Source organism: Microcaecilia unicolor, chromosome 3, assembly GCF_901765095.1.
Source record: "Microcaecilia unicolor chromosome 3, aMicUni1.1, whole genome shotgun sequence".
Taxonomy (NCBI): Eukaryota; Metazoa; Chordata; class Amphibia; order Gymnophiona; family Siphonopidae; genus Microcaecilia; species Microcaecilia unicolor.
Window position 1 is genome coordinate 242612945 of NC_044033.1, and position 21631 is coordinate 242634575.

The 21631-nt window shown below is 45.4% G+C and overlaps 1 protein-coding gene across 1 annotated transcript in view; it reads right to left on the bottom strand.

Annotated features, from left to right (window-relative positions):
• The window catches only part of LOC115464528, a 61845-nt gene that overhangs the window by 34212 nt on the left and 6002 nt on the right, over positions 1–21631 (bottom strand). Inside the window, exons 2-8 of the mRNA XM_030194895.1 lie at positions 18999–19125; positions 18589–18663; positions 18334–18447; positions 12334–12494; positions 10795–10918; positions 492–557; positions 225–338 (exon numbers count right to left, since the gene is read on the bottom strand). Of these exons, the coding sequence (XP_030050755.1) occupies positions 225–338; positions 492–557; positions 10795–10918; positions 12334–12494; positions 18334–18447; positions 18589–18663; positions 18999–19125 (781 nt within the window). The remainder of the gene's footprint in view (positions 1–224; positions 339–491; positions 558–10794; positions 10919–12333; positions 12495–18333; positions 18448–18588; positions 18664–18998; positions 19126–21631) is intronic.

Below are 21631 nucleotides of genomic sequence, written 5' to 3' on the forward strand. Positions count from 1 at the left end.
AAGACACTCTAGGATGAAGGGTTTTGCAGACCTGATCCCACCCCTGGGATACTCACCTCTATCAGTGCCTCCTCTATCTCCACAGGCAGTTTAATCTGTCCAAAGTAGGGAAATAGACAGTAGGAGCAGAAGAGGGATGACAGCTTTTTATCCCAGCAGTGCTGAAATCCTGAATGATCCCAGCTGACTTTAGTAAAGATATGCAGGAGGATTTTTATACTTACTTGTTACAGAAGGATGAGTCTGTTCAGATATCTCTGATTCAAGATGATTCATGAAGGGGAGATCTTCCTCTTGTTTAATGCTCAGTGAGAACACAGACGTTACAATCGGAAGGCCTATGAAAAGAAAACACATTTACAAGGATTTACCAAGAATCAGATAATATTAAATTAGGAAACTGATTTTAAGTGTCCAAATGTTTGATGTTAATGTCCCATCTCTTGTGATCTAAAAATGCAAAGCCCATTAAATCCAAAACATTTACTTACTGTTCGTGGGGTCGTTTGGATTTTCTTTTCCCTCCCACTCAAATGGTTGAATGAAATATTTCTCATCTTCCTTTTTAATCTTGAATATAACATCAGGATTAACAATTGAATAACCTGTCAATAAGAAGTAGGAAAATTACATTTCAATTGTATCTGTACAATCCCTCAAGATGGTTCTATCTGCTTCATGTTTTGATGGAGCAGTGTGTGATGTGTGCATGGAGGTTTGTGTATACGTGCATGTAGGGACAAAGCATGTAGCACTATTGTGAAACAATATTCTACATTGTGAACCTGACTTTTCACAGACTTAGGCCATGTCAGTTTCCATGCAGAGGCTTGTTCCTGTAACAGGCCTCAAGCACATTGTGACACATCAAGGCTAACAGAGGCAAAACAGCTGTTCATAACATAACAATTTTAGTTTACTGTGCTGGGGACCTTCAAGAGCTGGGTCCCTGGGTCCCCAAACTAGCTTCACAACATTGGCAAACCCCAGATGTCGTCATCGGTCAGCATGACTTCGATTTCTAAGGAAAAGGTATAAAAGGGACTACAAAGTAAACAGTAGCTTATCTGGCTATTATCTGATGCAGCTCAAGAAGAAAGCTGCTCCAGCCAGCCCAACTGGCCACAGGACCATGCTTAACATAGTAACATACTAAGTGACGGCAGATAAAGACCTGTACGGTCATCCAGTCTGCTCAACCAGATAAAATGAAGATACTTACCTATAGCAGGTATTCTCCGAGGACAGCAGGCTGGACATCATAACGCATGGGTCGTCATCCGCGACGGCCCAGGAGCTCAGGAATTTTAAAGAAAAAATTTTTTTAAGCTTCCAGAAGCAGCGCGACAGGCACGGGAACAACACACAAGTGACTTCCTGCCCGCGCGCTTCCCTCAGTTATATAACAAGCAAGAGAAAGAGAACAACTCCAAAGGGGAGGAGGGAGGGTTGTGATGATGTCCAGCCTGCTGTCCTCGGAGAATACCTGCTACAGGTAAGTATCTTCATTTTCTCCAAGGACAAGCAGGCTGGACATCATCACGCATGGGGTATCCCTAGCACCCAGGCTCACTCAAAACAATAAACAAATGGTCAATTGGGCCTCACAATGGAGAGGACATAACTGAAATTGACCTAAAAACAAACACAACTAAGTGAGCGTGCAGCCTGGAACATAACAGAAATGAGCCTAGGAGGGTGGAGTTGGATTCTAAACCCCAAACAGATTCTGTAACACCGACTGCCCAAACCGACTGTCACGTCGGGTATCCTGTTGCAGGCAGTAGTGAGATGTGAATGTGTGGACTGATGACCACGTCGCAGCCTTGCAAATCTCTTCAATAGAAGCTGACTTCAGATGAGCCACTGACGCAGCCATGGCTCTGACATTATGAGCCGTGACATGGCCCTCCAAAGTCAACCCAGCTTGGGCGTAAGTGAAGGAAATGCAATCTGCTAGCCAATTGGAGATTGTGCGTTTTCCGATGGCAACTCCCATCCTGTTGGGATCAAAAGAAACAACTGGGCAGACTGTCTATAGGGCTTCGTCCGCTCCACGTAAAAGGCCAATGCTCTCTTACAGTCCAAGGTATGCAACTTGTCCTCACCAGGGCGGGTATGTGGATCGGGAAAAAATGTTGGCAAGACAATTAACTGGTTCAGATGGAACTCCGACACCACCCTCGGCAGGAACTTAGGATGAGTGCGGAGAACTACCCTGTTATGATGAAATTGAATGTAGGGAGCATGAACTACCAGGGCTTGGAGCTCACTGACTCTACGAGCTGAAGTAACAGCCAACAAGAAAATGACCTTCCAGGTCAAGTACTTCAGATGACAGGAATTCAGTGGCTCAAAAGGAGCTTTCATCAGCTGGGTGAGAACGACGTTGAGATCCCATGACACTGGTGGAGGTTTGACAGGGGGCTTTGACAAAAGCAAACCTCTCATGAAGCGAACAACTAAAGGCTGTCCAGAGATAGGCTGACCTTCTACACGGTGATGATAAGCACTGATTGCACTAAGGTGAACTCTTACTGAGTTAGTCTTAAGACCTGGAGCCTGGAACAGAATTGAGGGACTTTGTGATTGTACTGAGTGGCAAAAAGATTCACCGAGGGGGTGCCCCACGCTCGGAAGATCTTGCGGACAACGTCCATGTTCAGAGACCACTCGTGAGGTTGCATGATCCTGCTCAACCTGTCGGCCAGGCCGTTGTTTACGCCTGCCAGATATGTGGCTTGGAGAAGCATACCATGCTGAGTTGCCCAAAGCCACATCCTGACGGCTTCCTGACACAGAGGGCGAGATCCGGTGCCCCCCCTGCTTGTTGGTGTAATACATAGCAACCTGATTGTCTGTCTGAATTAGGATAACTTGGTTGGACAGCCGATCTCTGAAAGTCTTTAGAGCATTCCAGATCGCTCGCAATTCCAAGAGGTTGATCTGAAGATGCGTTTCCTGGAAGGACCAAACTCCTTGAGTGTGGAGCCCATCCACATGAGCTCCCCACCCGAGGAGGGATGCATCCGTCGTCAGCACTTTTTGCGGCTGAGGAATTTGGAATGGGCGTCCCAAGGTCAGATTGGAGCGAATAGTCCACCAGTGAAGGGAATTGCAGAATTCGGTGGGAAGATGGATGACATCCTCTAGATCCCCCGAAGCTTGACACCACTGGGAAGCTGGGGTCCACTGAGCCGATATCATGTGTAGACGTGCCATGGGTGTCACATGAACTGTTGAGGTCATGTGGCCCAGAAGTCTCAACATCTGCCGAGCTGTGATCTGTTGGGATGCCCGAGCTGAGGATACGAGAGCTAGGAGGTTGTCCGCCCGTGCCTGGGGAAGATAAGCTCGAGACGTCTGTGTGTTCTTGGGATAATTGATGACAAACCCCAGTAGTTTGAGCAATTGAATAGTAATCTGCATGGATCGTAGAGCTCCTGCCTCCGAGGTGCTCTTCAGCAGCCAATCGTCGAGATAGGGGAACACATGTACTCCCAGTCTGCATAGCGATGCTGCGACCACTGCCAAGCACTTTGTGAAGACTCTGGGTGCAGAGGCGAGACCAAAGGGCAGCACGCAGTACTGAAAGTGCTGAGTTCCCAGACGAAATCGAAGGTACTGCCTGTGAGTTGGGAGCACCGAAATGTGAGTGTAGGCATCCTTTAAGTCCAGAGAGCATAGCCAATCGTTTTCCTGAATCATTGGAAGAAGGGTGCCCAGGGAAAGCATCCTGAACTTTTCTCGGACCAGATATTTGTTCAGGGCCCTTAGGTCTAGGATGGGGCGCATCCCCCCTGTTTTCTTTTCTACAAGGAAGTACCTGGAATAGAATCCCAGTCCTTCTTGCCCGGGTGGAACAGGCTCGACCGCATTGGCGCTGAGAAGGGCGGAGAGTTCCTCTGAAAGTACCTGCTCGTGGCGGGAACTGAAAAATTGAGCTCCCGCCGGACAATTTGGAGGCTTTGATTCCAGATTGAGGGCGTATCCGGACCGGACTAGTTGTAGAACCCACCTGTCGGAGGTTATGAGAGGCCACCTTTGGGGAAAAAATATAAGCCTCCCTCCGACAGGAAGATCGTCCGGTACAGACACTTTGATGTCGGCTATGCTGCTCTGGAACCAGTCAAAAGCTCGTCCCTTGCTTTTGCTGGGGAGCCGGAGGGGCCTGATGAGAGCAGGCCTGCTGGGGGCGAGCCTGAACAGGCTGTCGAGAAGCAGGAGTGTACCTACGCCTATTAGAGGAATAGGGAGCACTCCTCCTCCCTCCAAAAAACCTCCTAGAGGAGGAGGTAGTAGCAGAAGGCGTCCAGCGGGCGAGAGAGTCCATAGCATCATGGTGCTTTTTGAGGGAATCAACCATATCCTCAACCTTCTCTCCAAAAAGATTGTCCCCCCGGCAAGGAACATCCACCATACGATGCTGGGTCTTCTGATCCAGGTCCGAGACAGCCAGCCAGGAGAGTCTGCGCATCACGATACCTTGAGCAGCCGCCCTGGATGCAGCACCAAAAGAATCAAAAGCTCCCCTGGCCAGGAATTTGTGACACGCCTTCTGCTGCCTGACCACCTGGTGAAAAGGCTCCGCAAGCTCAGGAGGAAGAGCTTCAACCAAACTGGACAGTTGCTTTATCGCGCTCCTTAAGTGGATGCTGGTGTACAGCTGGTATGTTTGAATCTTGGCCGCGAGCATTCCGGCCTGATACGTACGCCTCCCAAAAGAATCCAAGGTCCTAGACTCTCTGCCCGGGGGCGCTGAAGCATAGTCCCTAGTACTCTTGGATCTTCTGAGAGCAGAGTCCACCACCATGGAATCGTGAGGAAGTTATGTCTTCACCATCACAGGCTCACCATGGACTCTGTACTGGGACTCGGACTTCTTGTTGACAACTGAATTAGATAGAGGGCAAAACCAATTCCGCAACATCACTTCCCTGAGTGTATTGTGCAGGGGGGCCATTGCAACCTCTTTTGGCGGAGAAGGATAATCCAGGACCTCGAACATCTCAGCCCCGGGCTCATCCACAGCCTCCATGGGAAAAGGAATGTCCCTAGACATTTCCCGCACAAAAGATGAAAAGGAGAGACACTCAGGTGGAGATTGTCTAACCTCAATAGATAGAGTGGATCAGATGGAAGCCCCTGAGAATCTTCCTCTGAAAAATATCTGGGGTCTTCTTCCTCACTCCATGAGTGCTCCTGTTTGGTGTCGGACAATAGCTCTCGAAGAGCAGCCCGAAGCCGATCCTGCCTCGACCTTGAGGATCGATGTCCTCGTGAAGGGCATCGAGAAGTGGACCCTTGCCTGGACTCCGGCAAAGCTTCCTCCATCGAAGTCGAAGGAGAGTCCACCCGGGTGGCAACTGGCTCAGGCACCGCAAGCAGTACCAAGGGCTGGGACCTCCTCGCAGGAGATGGGGCAGGCGCCGTCTCAGCAATAGGTACCGGAGGCACAAGCACCTACGGTACCGAGGCAGAAGGACGCATCATCCCCTCCAGAAGGCCTGGAAGCATGGCCAGGAGACACTCATCGAGGGCTGCCATCGGAACAAGCTGTGGGATCGGTATGGGAGTCGGTGGTAGAATCAGATGAGGTTCGAGAGCCGGTACCTGGCTGCCAGACGACCGACAAGTCGGCACCTCTTGAATGGAGGGCGAGCGATCGTCCCGGCGCCGACGCTTCTCGGGTGCCGACTCCTTCGGCTCCCCGGTGCTCTCGGTACTGTGACGGGAAGGAGATTGATGGCGATGCTTCTTAGACTTCGCCCGACGCCCGTCATCGACACTCCTCGGTACCAATGAGGACGTGGAATCCTCACGCCTCCTCGGGGCCAGGTCCAACTCAGGACGGTCCAGGGGGCCTGCATAGCAGTAGGCCTGGAGACGAGTGGAGACCCGCTCGATGCCTCGCTGCTCCCAGCTGTAACCGGTCTTTCGGCAGCCATTACCTGGACTCTCGATGCTGCTTCCCTGGACGTCGATGCCGTCGACCTCGGCACCGATGTCAATGCCGACGTCGAAGGACTGGTCCGATCTGGAAAAAGCTTCTCATGCTGAGCCTCTCGAGCTACCTGGGTCCTCTTTTTCATTAATTTGCAAAGCTTACACGAAGCTGGCAAATGGTCGGGCCCGAGGCACTGGAGACACCAGGCGTGAGGATCGGTCGACAAGATGGTACGACTGCAGCAGGAACAGCGTTTGAAGCCGCTGGGAGTCCTCGATGACATGGGAGGAAAAATAGCGGTCGAAAAATCAAACGACTCGATGGTGCCAATGAAAAGGCACGAAAAAAGGAAAAAGCCACGTGACGGGGCGGCCTAAATATGGCCGCGACCGGAGGAGAAAGGAAACTTAAAAACGGGGGGAAAACTAAGAAAAAATAAGGAATTCTTTCTTTTTCTTTTTTTTTTTTAAGTTTAGATAGGACTTTTTTTTTTTTTTAAGTTTAGATAGGAGAGAAAAAGGTAGCAAAAGCTACAACCGGAGCGCATAAACGTGACGAAAAAAACGTCTCCTGGGCCAGAACGCGAGGAGCGGCAGAAAAACAACCCCTCTTCACGAAGCGGAAAAAAGGAAACTGAGGGAAGCGCGCGGGCGTTGCGGGCGGAAAGTCACTTGCGCATGTGAGGAAGTGCCTAATACGCTTCAACCTCCACATTGAGAGGAATATTCTTTTTGTGATGAGATTAGCTTGGCTATCCAGAATCAAGTGATTATCCAACAGTACTCCAAGGACTTTTAGACATGTAGAGATCTGAAGAGTGTTATCCTTAATGATGAGTGTGGTCGGGATAACTTTATTATGTTGGGACAAAAGGATTAGACTTCGCGTTTTGTCTTTATTGAGTTTAAACTGAAACGCATTAGCCCAGGAATCCACTATGGAAAAGCTAGCAACTATTGAGTCGTGGACTTCAGCTAGTGTGGATTTGAATGGTATATAGATGGTCACATCATCCGCATAAATGAATGGGTTGAGGCCAAGTTTAGATAAGGCATTCGCAAGAGGAATCAACATGATGTTGAAAAGGGTAGGAGAAAGGGGTGAGCCTTGAGGTACTCCACAATAGGCTTTCCAGGGTGCCGAAATGATAGATTTGGCTTTGACTTGGTACATTCTTGAGGACAGAAAGCCCTTGATCCAGTTAAGCACATTACCGCCTATTCCAAATGTATCCAACAGGTGGGTTAGAAGACTATGGTCTACCATGTCAAACACACTGGACATATCAAATTGAAGTAGTAACACTTTGTTCCCAGTAGATATTAATCTTTTAAAGTTTGACAGGAGGGTCACTAGTACTATTTCGGTACTGTAATGTCGATGAAAACCCGATTGTGAGTTATGTAGAATACAGAAGTGATTCAAGTAGTCGGTTAGTTGATGGTTAACAAAACTTTCCATTGTTTTGATGAGCAATGGGATAGATGCAACTGGGCGATAGTTTGAGATGACTGCAGCTTTGATTTTCGGGTCCTTAGGAATAGGTGTGACGAGTATGTTTCCGTGCATAGATGGGAAGAGACCCTTCTGGAACATGACATTTAGATAGGAGGTAAGGTCAGCAATGAAGCAAGCAGGAGCAGATTTTAACAGGTAACTAGGGCATATGTCAAGACCACAATGTTTTTTTTTTAACTTGGTGACTGCCTTTGCTACACCATCTTCTGTTAAAGTAGCAAAAGTAGTCCAGGACAGATCAGCCGGACAAAAGACTGGTGGAGGAACAGGTCCGTTGAGGAAGGCATCGGTAGCATTGTTACAACGTGGTAAGGACTGTTGCAGCATTTGGATTTTTTCATTGCAACATGATGCCAGTTTGTCAGCCAAAGGAAGGTCAGCTTGTGAAGATGGAACCCTGTTGATATGAAGGAAAGCATTTAAGAGTTGATGAAGTTGCTTTGCGTCACTGCCTGCTGACTTTAGCTTAATGGAAAAATATGATCGTTTGGCTTGTTTGATAGCATATTTGTATTTGCGGAGACTTATTGCCAGAACGATATAGGGTCGACTACTCCTCATGTATAGTATGTTATGAGATCACGTGATTTGGGGACTCTCGATTTCCGCCAGTGTAAGGTGAAGTGCAGTTTATGATGATCAGACCAAGGAGTGGCTGACCACCTGATGTCTGATATATTGAAAGTTGTATTGATTAGGAACTTAAAGGAGATGAGGTCAAGTGCATGACCTTTAGCATGTGTTGTGTCTATACTTGGACAATTAAGATCCCAGAGTTGAAGGATGTCCAAGAATTGGTTTGCACACAATGAATGTGGGTCATCAAGATGGAGATTGAGATCACCCAGGATTAAAATATTTGAGTGGGTCATGCAGGTGTTTGAGATAAAATCCATGAGATCAGCCTGGCAGTTGCTCCAGTTATTTGGTGGTCTATAGAACAGGACACTAACTAGGTAGTCATGAAGTGTTGATTGATGGATTTTGATTGCAGCAATCTCAAGGAAAGGGGAGATAAAATTTGTGCATGTTTCAACAATGAGATGGGAGCAATATATTACCGCTATTCCACCTCCCCTCTTTCCTTTTCTGTCCCAGTGTTCAATCTTGTAGCCCTGTGGACAAAGGTCCAAGAATATAGGGTCCTTGGGCACATGGATCCATGTTTCCGAGATGAAGAGAAGATCAAGGTCCTCCTTTAAGATCCAATCCAAAATAACATAAGGCCTATTCACTACTGATCTGGCGTTGACGTATCCCATTCGAAAGTGCTGATACTGGTCAGTCCCTTTCTTAAAGTTATTTTTCTTAGGCATCTTGCAGTAAAAGTAGATGAGTTTGGGTGTGTCTTAAGGATTGATTGATTCGACTGATTGGTGCGAGCAGTTAAGTGATTAGCGGAAATTCTTCTATTGTTGGTGACTAGTGGGATAATGTTTACTTCAGGAACGGAAGCAGTGAGCGTGAAATAGATAAGAATGGATGAGTACAAAATTAGGAAAAGAGTTAAGGAGAACATGACGAATGTTACATGCAGGAAAGAAGCCTGTCTGGGGAAAAGGTGAGGCCGAAGTCACAGTTGGTGCTACTGGTTTGCAACAAGTAAATGAGTTTGCTTGCTTTGCTTTAAGTGATCAGGAATGACGGCTGCACTGGGAAAGGGAATCCAAGACCAGTCTGTGTTCAGCTTGTTTGCACAGGAAGTTGATGAAGCAGATCATAGGTTTACTTGTGCTTCAGCTGAGCGTAAAAAGGCTTCTGCATTGCCACTGCACCGGCCACTAGCCACGTGGAGCCTTTTTGCACTTCTGTATTGGGTACATAAAATTTGGGGACCACTGCGCCTTTAAAAACGGCAATCCCAGCAGTAAGAAGGAGGCGGGCACAATCAACACAAACCCCAGGTCCTAATCCGCATCGGGAAAGAGCCTCCAAAGTCAATGTAGTTCCCTAAACAGCAGTTGTCCACAATGAAGAACAGGCACCCAACCATGCAGGTAGGACAGCCACTGGGCCCACCCGAGCCAACCGCCAACTTCAGCCGCGACTGTCAAACCCAGCCCAGAAGCAACTCGAACTGGGCTACCGGCCAGCAAAATCAAGATCACAGGTGATTAAGCAAGATCGAAAATCCAGATCAGCAGGTATGAGGGAGAAAATAGCTATCAATAAACCCGAAGAGCAACAGAAACAGCTGTTAATGCTGGCGCCATTTTAGAATTCTGAGCTGATATCTGGAGTAAGATCACTAAGGAAATCTACTGTAGCAGCATTTAGTTTTCAAAATGAGGAATATGGTTAAAAAGAAGACAAAAGGTCAGCGCAAAGGTTAGGACTTTAAATCAGGCATGGAGGTTGTCTACAAATACCATTGTGGAAGCTCAGATCAGATATATTCCACATATTAATAAAGGTGGAAAAAAGAGCAAACAGCCAGTTTGGTTAAAAGATGAAGTGAAACAGGCTGTAAGACAGACGATTGATTGATTGATTGATTGATTGATTGATTGTTTGTATGTATTGTAGTTGCTATAAAGTACGCCAGCACCACGGACCCTGAAGCAAGAAGTGGGGCCGTGGCATGGAAAGACTGAGCGTTAACGAGAGCAACGTCTAGTCAAAGCCAAGATAAGTGCGAGTTTTGACTTTCAATAAATAACAGGGAGGAGGAGGTTTTTTAAGGCTGTGATGACAGATAGAACTCCTATGAATTGATAGCCATAGAGCTATGTTTCATGAGTCTGTTGAGGCTTTTTCCTCCTTTATAACAGAATATTGAAGTTTATAGCTTAGAAGATATTTAGAGATATACTGAGTGACTGATCCTAGGCAACCCTATATTTTTGAATAAGTAGGTATTCTTTTAAGTGGCCTGCCACTTGATTAAGATTATATCATAGAGGTTTTCTGGCACAGAGAATTCTTTTCATAACCCTCCTAGGTGGAGGCATTGTCTTCTGGTTACCATTTAGAGGTATTATATGCTGTGCAATGTAGTTAACTAGCGTGCAGCTGAAATGTCATGATGTTATGCAAAAATCTCAGATGAACTCAGAGGTAAATCCTCTCTCTGGTCTTCTGTATAGGAATGGGAGAGAGACTCCAGCTGGTGTGGTGTGAAGTCTCAAGGTATATATTTTATCTTACAACAGAAAGCAGCATCTTTTTCAGATCCTGTAGCAGTGGAGTCTTTCACAGGCTCCTACTGAATATGGGATGGCATCAGAAGCCAGGTTCTAAATTTCAGGTGCTCATGGTATCTAGGTTCCTGTGATTTCTGCGCCACTGATTCCATAATGCACTTTTTTGTAGATGACAGAAGTATTTACCTCGTGAGATGAGGATGTCATGAATCTCCTTGACAACCTTCTTGTACTGCTCCTTCTGCCATTCTCCCAGAATGTCCCAGTCTGCTTCCAAGAAATAAGCAGCAATATCCTTGATGGCCAATACCTAGAACAGCAAACAGGACAGTCTACATCAAAGTTTCAATATTATTTCATTTCATTTTACTTTTTTATATATATCAACATACTTCTAGATGGTTTACAACAAACATATGTAATAGTTCACATAAAAAGAAACAATAACAGAAACAGTAAATAGGTAAGCAGAAGAAAAGTCATGCTTCTTATCTTTTTTCAAAAATTCTAATAATGCTACACACACCGGAGCTTCAAGGGTAAATTGTTCCAGTTGTGTACAACATAATGAAAACACACACTGTCTCATAGAAGTTTTATTCCACAGCACTGTGTTATGGAATTTGTCATGCAATTATGCCCCTCTGTGCTCTGTGAATGCTTCTTCTGGAGCCTGTTACTACAGACTTCAGCACGTCCTGTTCAATGTAGCCACAGGCCTGATAACGGTTATATCTGCAAACCAGTACAAACCGGTTTTAGCTGGACTGTTGGTAAACATGTGGTAATGACCAAACGCATGGGCGTAAACTCTGTGTACGTGCATGATTACTTAGGAACCGGGCAACATTATGAGGAAGGGGAAAAATGTTCCAAAAAGATGTGCTACACCTTAACCAGGGCAGAATCAGGCTGCTGGAATTAGTGTTTAAAAGGAGGTACAACAACTTTTAAACTAGAACTTGGGGGAAAGTTGACAGTTGCTGAGGAGCAGATGGATTGGGATTAGGTATCTTTAAAGGACACTATCAGAACAGAGGAGCTGCAACAAAGGCAGATCTAGGCCAGATTCCTTCAAGGGAAGAGCAGATGGAGAGTAAAGACTGCTAACTATACCTCTCAACTACTAAGCAAGCTGTAAATCCAGTACAGACGAAAAACACACTTTGAAATGTCTATATACAAATCCTAGAAGCTTGAAAAATAAGATGGGAGAGTTAGAGAATATTGCACTAAATGAAAAGTTAGATATAACAGGCATCTCAGAGATCTATGGAAGACACTGTGATATCAGAGTACAAATTATATCACCATGATAGAGTGGATTAAACTAGAGGGTGGTAGCGCTATATGTTATTGAGGAAATTGAGTGAAACCGAATAAAAATTCAGCAGGAATCAGATTGCAAAGTGGATAGAGAGAGGTCAGAAACAGTGAGAGATACAGGGAAGATTATAAAAATTATAATGGATGAGAGACAATAAACAAGATGAAGAGAAGAGAGAGCAACATGGGTAAGGGTGGGGGAGACTAAAAGAAAGAAAAGAAATTAAAAGCAAAAAAAAAAAAAAGAAAACTCACAATTGAAAGGAGAAAAGTAAAAATAAGAACAACACATTATCTACACAACAAAGTTTAGAAGTCAGAGGCTGCGATTATAACACCTCATTCTCACTATCCCTGGTCCAGAGGAGGCATCTTTCTTATAAGAAAAGTTTGTATCACCTTATTATTAGTTTTAATCCAGGCTTCGTCACAGGCTTCAGGCAGTTCCTCACATGTGTTTGTGGTGGTCAGATTTTCTCTTTCCTTAGATCCTTGAGGCTCAGTCTTGAATCCATCGTGCTCAAACTGGATTAAAATGTCAGGCTTGGCATTGTAAGAGCCTATTATAAGAAAAAGACAGCACAATATGTTAAAAAAAATTTTACGTCAAATACAGCAGTGACAAAATGTTGAAGCTATTTTCGATCGAGTAAGCAGCAGCACTTGGTTGAGAGACCTTGTTTATTGTATAAGGTGTATTTTTACCCTTTATTTCTTTTGAAAAGTTAGCATGTTCAGAAATATCTGACAGAAGGCGCCTGAAGAAGGCCACTGAGGCCGAAACATGGCTCTTGTCGAGTCACTGGACGTTTTAATACATTTCTAGTTTATCTTGAATGTATTTGTGTGATTGTGAGGGTTCCTGTTCTGTTAAAAATGGTTACCACAGAGCCTATAGAATTATGCTGTTTTTCACAAGCACCTCAACTGGTACAGAAGCAAAAAAGAGGGGTACTGCTGTACTGATCATCATCAGAAATGTATTCTAGAAATACCCTGATATTTTCATACTGTGATGAACAACTGCTTTCTCAACAGCTACAAACAGCTCTGTTGTAGATATCTGTCATCAGGACTTTTTTTTTTTGTTTGTTTTTTATACAGGCTGTTTTCCATCTAGTTTCTGTATATATCAGATTTTGCTGGACACCAACAACTAGAAAAGTGTTAAATCATTATAGTCAGCTGTCAGCAGTTTTTAGCTGCTTATAACCACAGGCTGAACTAACCCCAGATAGTCAATGCCGGAACATGTCCAGACATAAGCATTGAATATACAGGTAAGTGTTGACACAGACGTCAATAGAGCATTGGCCAATATTCAAACCAGTGCCCGGTAATCTTAGAAGATAAAGTTAGGCCAGCCTGTTTGTTATCCATGTTCGTAGCTGGTTAGTGAACTGAATATCAGTGCAACCAGTAAAGTGCTAGATCAGCCTAAGCTCCACCCTCATACTATCCGGTTAATACACTGGCAGTCAGAGGGGATATTCAGTGATACTATCCAGTGAAGGGCCACTGAATGTATGAGAATGACCAGCTCAGTGCGGTTTAACTGGTTAGGAGCCTCTCCTGTCCAGTTAAACCCTTTAGAATATCAGGCCCTTAGATTCTATAAGACAGTGTAGAAGAGGTCTTCAGCCCCCACTAGAATTCCTGGCAAAGAATTCCTAGAATGGGGATACGTTGAAACGGCAACAATGGCATAAAATGCCCCCCCCCCCCCAACATTAAGAGGCAGGTATTGCCATTTTACCACCTAGATCACCTTATGCCACTATCCAGCTTATTTTCAAAAGAGAAGGATGTCCACCTTTCGACACAAATCGGGAGATGGGCGTCCTTCTCCCGCGGGTGCCCAAATTGATATAATCGAAAGCTGATTTTGGGCGCCCCCAACTGCAATCCGTTGCGGGGATGAACAAAGTTCACAGGGGCATGTCGGAGGCATAGAGAAGGCGGGACTGGGGCATGTTTATTGGCTGAGGAGAGATGGGCATCCTCGGCCGATAATGGAAAAAAGAAGGGCGTCCATGGCAAGAATTTGGTCCAATTAATTTGGTCCCTTTTTTTTTTAGGTCCAAGTCACAAAAAATAGTGCCCGAACTGCCCAGATGACCACCGGAGGGAATCGGGGATGACCTCCCCTGACTCCCCCAGTGGTCACTATCCCCCTCCCACCCTAAAAAAAAACAACTTTAAAAACTTTTTTTGCCAGCCTTTATGCCACCCTCAAATGTCATACTCCGGTCCATCGCAGCAGTATGCAGGTCCCTGGAGTAGTTTTAGTGAGTGCAGTACACCTCAGGCAGGCGGACCCAGGCCCATCCCCCCCCCCTTACCTGGTACACTTGTGGTGGAAAATGGGAGCCCTTCAAAACCCACCAGAAACCCACTGTACCCACATGTAGGTGCCCCCCTTCACCCCTTAGGGCTATGGTAGTGGTGTATAGTTGTGGGGAGTGGGTTTTGGGGGGCTCAGCACCAAAGGTAAGGGAGCTATGTACCTGGGAGCAATTTGTGGTCCATTGCAGTGCCCCCTAGGGTGCCCGGTTGGTGTCCTGGCATGTGAGGGGGACCAGTGCACTACGAATCCTGGCCCCTCCCACAACCAAATGCCTTGGAGTTGTTCGTTTTTGAGATGGGCGTCCTCGGTTTCCATTATCGGCGAAAACCGAGGGCGCCCATCTCTACAGCCGGCGATCTCAGCATTTAGGTTGAGATTCGGGCGCCCCCAACCGTATTATCGAAACGAAAGATGGATGCCCATCTCGTTTCGAAAATACGGTCGGCCCCGCCCCTTCGCAGCGCCATCCTTGGAGATGGGTGCCCTTAGAGATGGGTGTCCCCGATTGAAAATGCCCCTCTATGTCAACATTTACACTGGCTTCTTGTGCATTCTCACACTCTGTTTAAAATATTATGTCTAGCATATAAGGCATTTTGTTTGGGAAAGCCAGCATGTCCTTCTTCTTTGGTTATCCCCTACACCCTGTAACGGCTTCTTCGATCTTTGAGCGCTAGCAGATTCCTTTTATCCGCACCCAAGCAGGCTTTCTATGATACGTCATTCGGCTTTCTATTTTTGCTGCTCCTAAGTTATGGAATGATCTCCCAGGATACATTTCTCATCAGGAGTTTAAAATTTTACTCAAGACTCATTTTTTTGAAACTGCTTTTGGCACATGATTTGAGTCAGATGGCCTGATCTGATGCCTGATGTTATCCAGTTTGCAGTCCGATTGTTGCTTGGCATGAACGGTTCTTTCCTGTTAAAAATGTTAGCGTTCTTTTTCACATTCATTATTTCATTTGTAAATCGCTTTGATCTGCCTGTCGGCAAAAGCAGTATATCAAGATTAATTAAACAAAAGCATAAACACAAACATAGATCAGTGACCTTTATGTCAGTGCTGGAGAGTCAGCAGCAGCTTCTAGAGACCCCTAGAGTGGACCACCATGATCAGACTTGATTTTCCGATATATGGAGAGAGATTTTATAGTTACTGCAGGTGACAGAATCAGTTTTTAAAGGCTGTTTGAATTTGAAATACATGTTCAAACTTTGTACGAATGTGTTCATCTTCAAAGGAACAGGAACACCAATTATTGTAAATTGGGGGGGGGGGGGGGGGACGACTTTATCTATGTGAGCTATTGTTAAGATGTATTAGTAAATACGTCTCAAAGCATAAAATGGGTAAAATAGCACAAGAGTTAAAATAACACATTAACCTACCTGTTTACAAAGCCGCGCTAGCAGCTGCAATGAGCTAATGCTATCACAGCCCATTCATTTTGAATGGGCTGTGTTGGCATTCGCTTGGCTTTGTTGGCATTAGCGTGGCTTTGTAAACAGAGTAACAGTAGACCACATTGATAACTACGCATCTTAATGTCTAGAACTTCAGACCTTTCTGAAAACCAAATACATTCAGACTTCTCAGGGTTTAATCTGAATTTGATATTAGTAAATATCATAAGAATATAGATTTATGTTTATTACAACCACAGCCCTAGGTGTGTATACAATTCTCAATTTGGACTTCTATTTAGGACCTAGTGAAGTACTGGGCTAGGAAAATGTAAGCCTGGAGGTATCTCCTGACAAAGACAGTGCTAAGGACAGGAGGGAACATCAGGTACAAGATAACAGAGGGGACCTGAGTGTTTGTTGGGTCACAGGGAACTTTACAGTGTCAGAGAAGGTAAAATAGAAGCCAGTAGGCAGAGAGTGGCAGAACAGCTGAAACTGGATTCCCAGAAAGCTGAGGTAACCTGCACAAAGGGTCCCTAGGCACAACCTAAAGAGACCAGATATGACTGTATCAGGCTTTCAAGAATGCTGGAGTCATCCGCACAGAGCTTCCCTAATTGTAGCACTGACTTAACCAGAACCAAAGAGGAAGACAACAAGATTTGGAATAACCTGCCACAGATAGTGACAGAGAGGAAAAGAATATAAGAATACCTGGGACAGATGGAGAGTAGTGCCAGAAGAAGGCTGAGGGGTTGAAGGACACTGGGGGAGTCTGAACTGGTCTGCATTTTAAGTGATCACCTACCCAAAATGGTAGAGAACCAGCACAGAAGACAACTGGGCCTGGCAGAAGCATCATATAACCCATTCTCCTCCAGTTCTACAATTAGTCCCTTCCCACAATAAATATGAACTCCCTAATCTCTCCTTGGTCCTCATTGTCTGTCATGAATAGACTATAAGCTCTGTTCAGCAGGGACTGTCCCTTTCATGTCTGTGCACAGTGTGATGCACATCTAGTAACACTATAGAAATTAAGTAGTGTGTTGCCCCCAGATGGCATTATTGTCAGGGTTGCCATATATAAAAAAAAATTCCCACACAAAACCGCCCAAAACCCGCCCAAAAACCGCACACACCCCACCCCCGACGTCATCAACCCCGCCCCTTCCGTCATCACCCCCACCCCCGCCGTCATCAACCCCGCCCCTTCCGTCATCACCCCCGCCCCCGCCGTCATCAGCCCCATCCCTTCCATCATCACCCCTGCCCCCGCCGTCATCAGCCCCGCCCCACCATCATCGCCCCGCCCAATATGTCAACAAACCCCGCCCAAAACGTCACAAACCCCGCCTCTGTCGCCATTAGCCCCACCCCCCGCCGGCCGAAAAACCGCCCCAAAATCCGCACAGAAAAAACAAAACGAGCCCAAAAAACCGCAACCCGCCACGGGCAAAAGTTTCCCGCGGCGGGTTGCGGAAAACCGCCCCGCCCATCTGGCAACCGTGATTATTGTCTATATTTAATAGGAATATGATTTATATAGACAGCACTGTTTACTGGGGCTTCCCCTCCCCCCTGTCTACAGTTGCAGTGTCCTGTGATTGGCTCCTTGTCAGCTTTGTTTCTATTGGTTGTTAGCTCTGAGTTAAGGCCAGCCCTCTAGTCTGTGTCTTGCATGCTGATCTTTCTTGGTTCCACTGTGGTTCCATCAAGGTTTTTACCTTCTCTTTCTCCACTCTCTCTCCTTTAGGTTCTTTCCTTACAGCAAATCCCTTCCCAAGTCTCGTAAAGGCTTTTCCCTTAAGTTGCTGTAAAAGGCATTTTCCCTTTGTTCTCCCTGTTTGAGTTCACAGCTTTGCTTCTCAATAGTGCTGTGATCTGTCCTCTCCTTGCCTTTGAGGTGGCTGAGTATGGACACCATTTTGCAGTAGGCACAGATCTTACTGTAGATTGGATTCTCTTTGTGTATTGAGAGAATTGAAATAAAGAAGATTTGCCTAAGAACTGAGAGTCTAGTGGTAAAGTTTTCTACTCGAGGAGGAGGAGGAGGTTTAACAGACAGTGAGGTCATACTGGTCAGTAACACTGGACTGGACAGTAGCACTGGGCACTAACAAGTGATGAGATTGAGGCTAAAGACCTACCTGTTTGATGCTGCTTTTGACTCCTAACTTGTCACTTGCTCGTAACCTTTACCTTGCCTTCCTCTCTTCAATAGTCCCTTTCCCTATGTGTCCTTCTGTCTGTCCTACCCTTATCCCTTATTGGTCCTATCTGTCTGTCCCGATTTAGATTGTAAGCTCTTTTGAGCAGGGACTGTCTTTTCTTCATGTTCAATTGTGAAGCGCTGTGTACGACTGGTAGCGCTATAGAAATGATTTATAGTAGTAGTAGTAGTACTAGTAGTAGAGCAGGGATTGTTTCTTACATGTCTATGTACAGTGCTGTGTATTCTACTAGCGATATAGAAATGATAACTAGTAGTACTAGTAATAGTAGTAGTGCTGCTGCTCAACCACACACCCCGGCAGTATCTGCTTTACAGAGAGGATAACGGCTTCTTATCCTACCAGCTCTCAAGTTCTAAATAATCCCGGATGACTTTAGTAAGATGTGCAGAAGGAATTTATACTAACTTGTTACAGGAGGGTGAGTCTGTTCAGATGCCTCTGATTTAGGAGGATCCATCAAGGGGAGCTCTTCCTCTTGTTTAACACTCAGTGAGATCGCAGACGTTACAATTGGAAGGCCTGTTAAGAGAAAACACATCTAGAAGGATTCACCAAGGATAAGATAATACTAAATTAGGAAATGGATTTTAAGTCTCCAAATGTCTAGAGACTTTGATCTCAAATAATTCAGAGCCCTTTAAATCCATAACATCTACTTACTCTTCATGGGATCATCTAGGTTGTCATCTTCCTTTTTAATCTTGAACATAACATCAGGATTAACAATTGAATAACCTATAAATAAGCAGGAAAATGGCATTTAAATTTATATGTAGAACACCTGAGGAGGTTCCATATTTTCCTATTCTCAACATGGTGTGTGCGTGTATCTATAAATGGTACTCAACAGTTGAGCGCTATTTATACAATAGCATTTCGTACCAGGATCCAAGCCCATGAAACATGATAAAAATTCTCATGCCTAATTAGGGTGGATCTCCCTTATTCTGTAATACTGCATGCAAATACCAGGAGCCCCTGATCCACCAATGCCCCTCCCATGACCACAACCCCTTTCTGGATCCACACATATGTGCCTATGTAGTAGATGATAAAGAAGGCATATTTACCTCGAGATATGAGGATGACATGAATCTCTCCAATGACCTTCTTGTACAGCTCCTTCTGCCATTCTCCTAGGATCTCCCAGTCCACTTCCAAGAAATAGGCAGAAACATCCTTGAATGTGACCAAGGCCTGGAACAGCAGAAAGGACATTATCAGTCACAGTTTCATTATCATGTTTGTGTAACAGACTTTGTCATATGACCTGTCAGTAAGATCAGATCTCCAGTAAAGTATAGTATGAAGAGAGCTCTGTCTCCTTAAATCTCCAATATGTTGAACAGACTTCCTGGTCCTTACACTGGAAATCTCTCATGTTGACTGATTTTAGCAGTTGGAAGACGGAGGAGGCAGCAGCAACTGAAGAGGTGGGAGGTAAAGAGGCTGCTAGGTTAGTGCAGGGAGGTTGGAGGAAGAACTGGAGACAGCCATCTAGATAAACACATGATTATTCTTGCTATTTCGCTCGACCTATCTACAGCGTTTTATATAGTTAATCATGAACTTGTTGGTTTATGGGTGGCGCTTCCATTTGTACCATTCCCTTAAATCTCCTTGGTACTGTTATTCAACCAGTTAGCTCTTTCTGTTACTTTGGCATTACTCTCGATTCCCACTTGACATTCATCCCTCATATTACAAATTTATGTAAAACTGGTTTTAGATTCTCCGCCAGCTATGCACTGCTCGTCTCAAAAAATATATAGTGGAATTAGAAAAGGTACAGAGAAGGGTGATGAAAATGATAAAGGGGATGGGACGACTTCCCTATGAAGAAAGGCTAAAGCGGCTAGGGCTCGTCAGCTTGGAGAAAAGACGGCTGAGGGGAGATATGATAGTGGTCTATAAAATAATGAGTAGAGTGGAACAGGTAGACATGACTCACTTGTTTACTCTTTCCAAAAATACCAGGACTAGGGGGCACACAATGAAGCTACTAAGTTAAGTAGTAAATTTATAACAAATTGGGGAAAATATCTCTTCACTCAACATGTAATTACTACTACTACTAATTAAGTTCTGGAATTCATTGCCAGAGAATGTGGTGAAAGCAGTTAGCTGGGTTTAAAAAAGGTTTGGAGAGCTTACTAAAAGAAAAGTCCATAAGGCATTATTAAAATGGACTTGGGGGAAAATCCACTGCTTATTTCTAGGATAAGCAGCAAAACATGTATTGTACTGTTTTGGGATCTTGCCAGGTACTTGTAACCTGGATTGGCCACTGTTGGAAACAGGATGCTGGGCTTGATGGACCTTCGGTCTGTCCCAGTATAGCAACACTTATGTACTTTTCATTCACTTGTTTTGCTCCTTCTTATCACTAGACTTGATTATTGTAATATCATATAGCATGGTTGTTACTACTACTACTATTTAACAATTCTAAAGCGCTACCAGGGTTATGCAGCGCTGTACAATCTAACAAAGAAGGTCAGTCCCTGCTCAAAGGAGCTTACAATCTAAAGGACAAAAAGTGCAGTCAATCAAATTGGGGGCAGACTAGATTTCCAGGATAGAGGTACAATGGATAGGTGCCAAAAGCGACATTGAAGAGATGGGCTTTGAGCAAGGATTTGAAGATGGGCAGGGAGGGGGCTTGGCGTATGGGCTGAGGGAGAAGGGTACTGAGAGGAGGGATTTGTCCTGTGAACAGAGGTTACGGGTAGGACCGTAAGGGGAGATGAGGGTAGAGAGGTAATGAGGGGCTGCAGATTGAGTGCATTTGTAGGTTAGTAGGAGAAGTTTGAACTGTATGCGGTACCTGATCGGAAGCCAGTGAAGTAACTTGAGGAGAGGGGTGATATGAGCATATCAGTCTAGGCGGAAGATAAGACAGGCAGCAGAGTTCTGAATGGATTGAAGGGGGGATAGATGGTTAAGTGGGAGGCCAGTGAGGAGTAGGTTGCAGTAGTCAAGGCGAGAGGTGATGAGAGAGTGGATGAGAGTTCGGGTGATGTGCTCGGAGAGGAAGGGGCGAATTTTGCTGATGTTATAGAGAAAGAAGCAACAGGTCTTGGCTGTCTGCTGGATATGGGCAGAGAAGGAGAGGGAGGAGTTGAAGATGACTCCGAGGTTGCGGGCAGATGAGACGGGGAGGATGAGGGTGTTGTCGACTGAAATAGAGAGTGGAGGGAGAGGAGAAGTGGATTTGGGTGGAAAGACAATGTGCTCGGTCTTGGCCATGTTCAGTTTCAGGGGGCAGTTGGACATCCAGGCAGCAATGTCAGATAAGCAGGCCGATATTTTGGCCTGGGTTTCCACAGTGATGTCTGGTGTGGAGAGATAAAGCTGGGTGTCGTCAGCATAAAGATGATATTGGAAACCATGAGATGAGATCAGCGAGCCCAGGGAAGAGGTGTAGATTGAAAAAAGAAGGGGTCCAAGGACAGATCCCTGAGGAACTCCAACAGAGAGTGGGATGGGGGTGGAGGAAGATCCATGAGAATGTACTCTGAAGGTACGGTGGGAAAGATAAGAGGAGAACCAGGAGAGGACAGAGCCCTGGAACCCAAATGAGGATAGTGCAGCAAGAAGTAAATTATGATTGACAGTGTCAAAAGCGACGGATAGGTCGAGGAGGATGAGGATGGAGTAGTGACCTTTGGATTTGGCAAGGAACAGGTCATTACAGACTTTA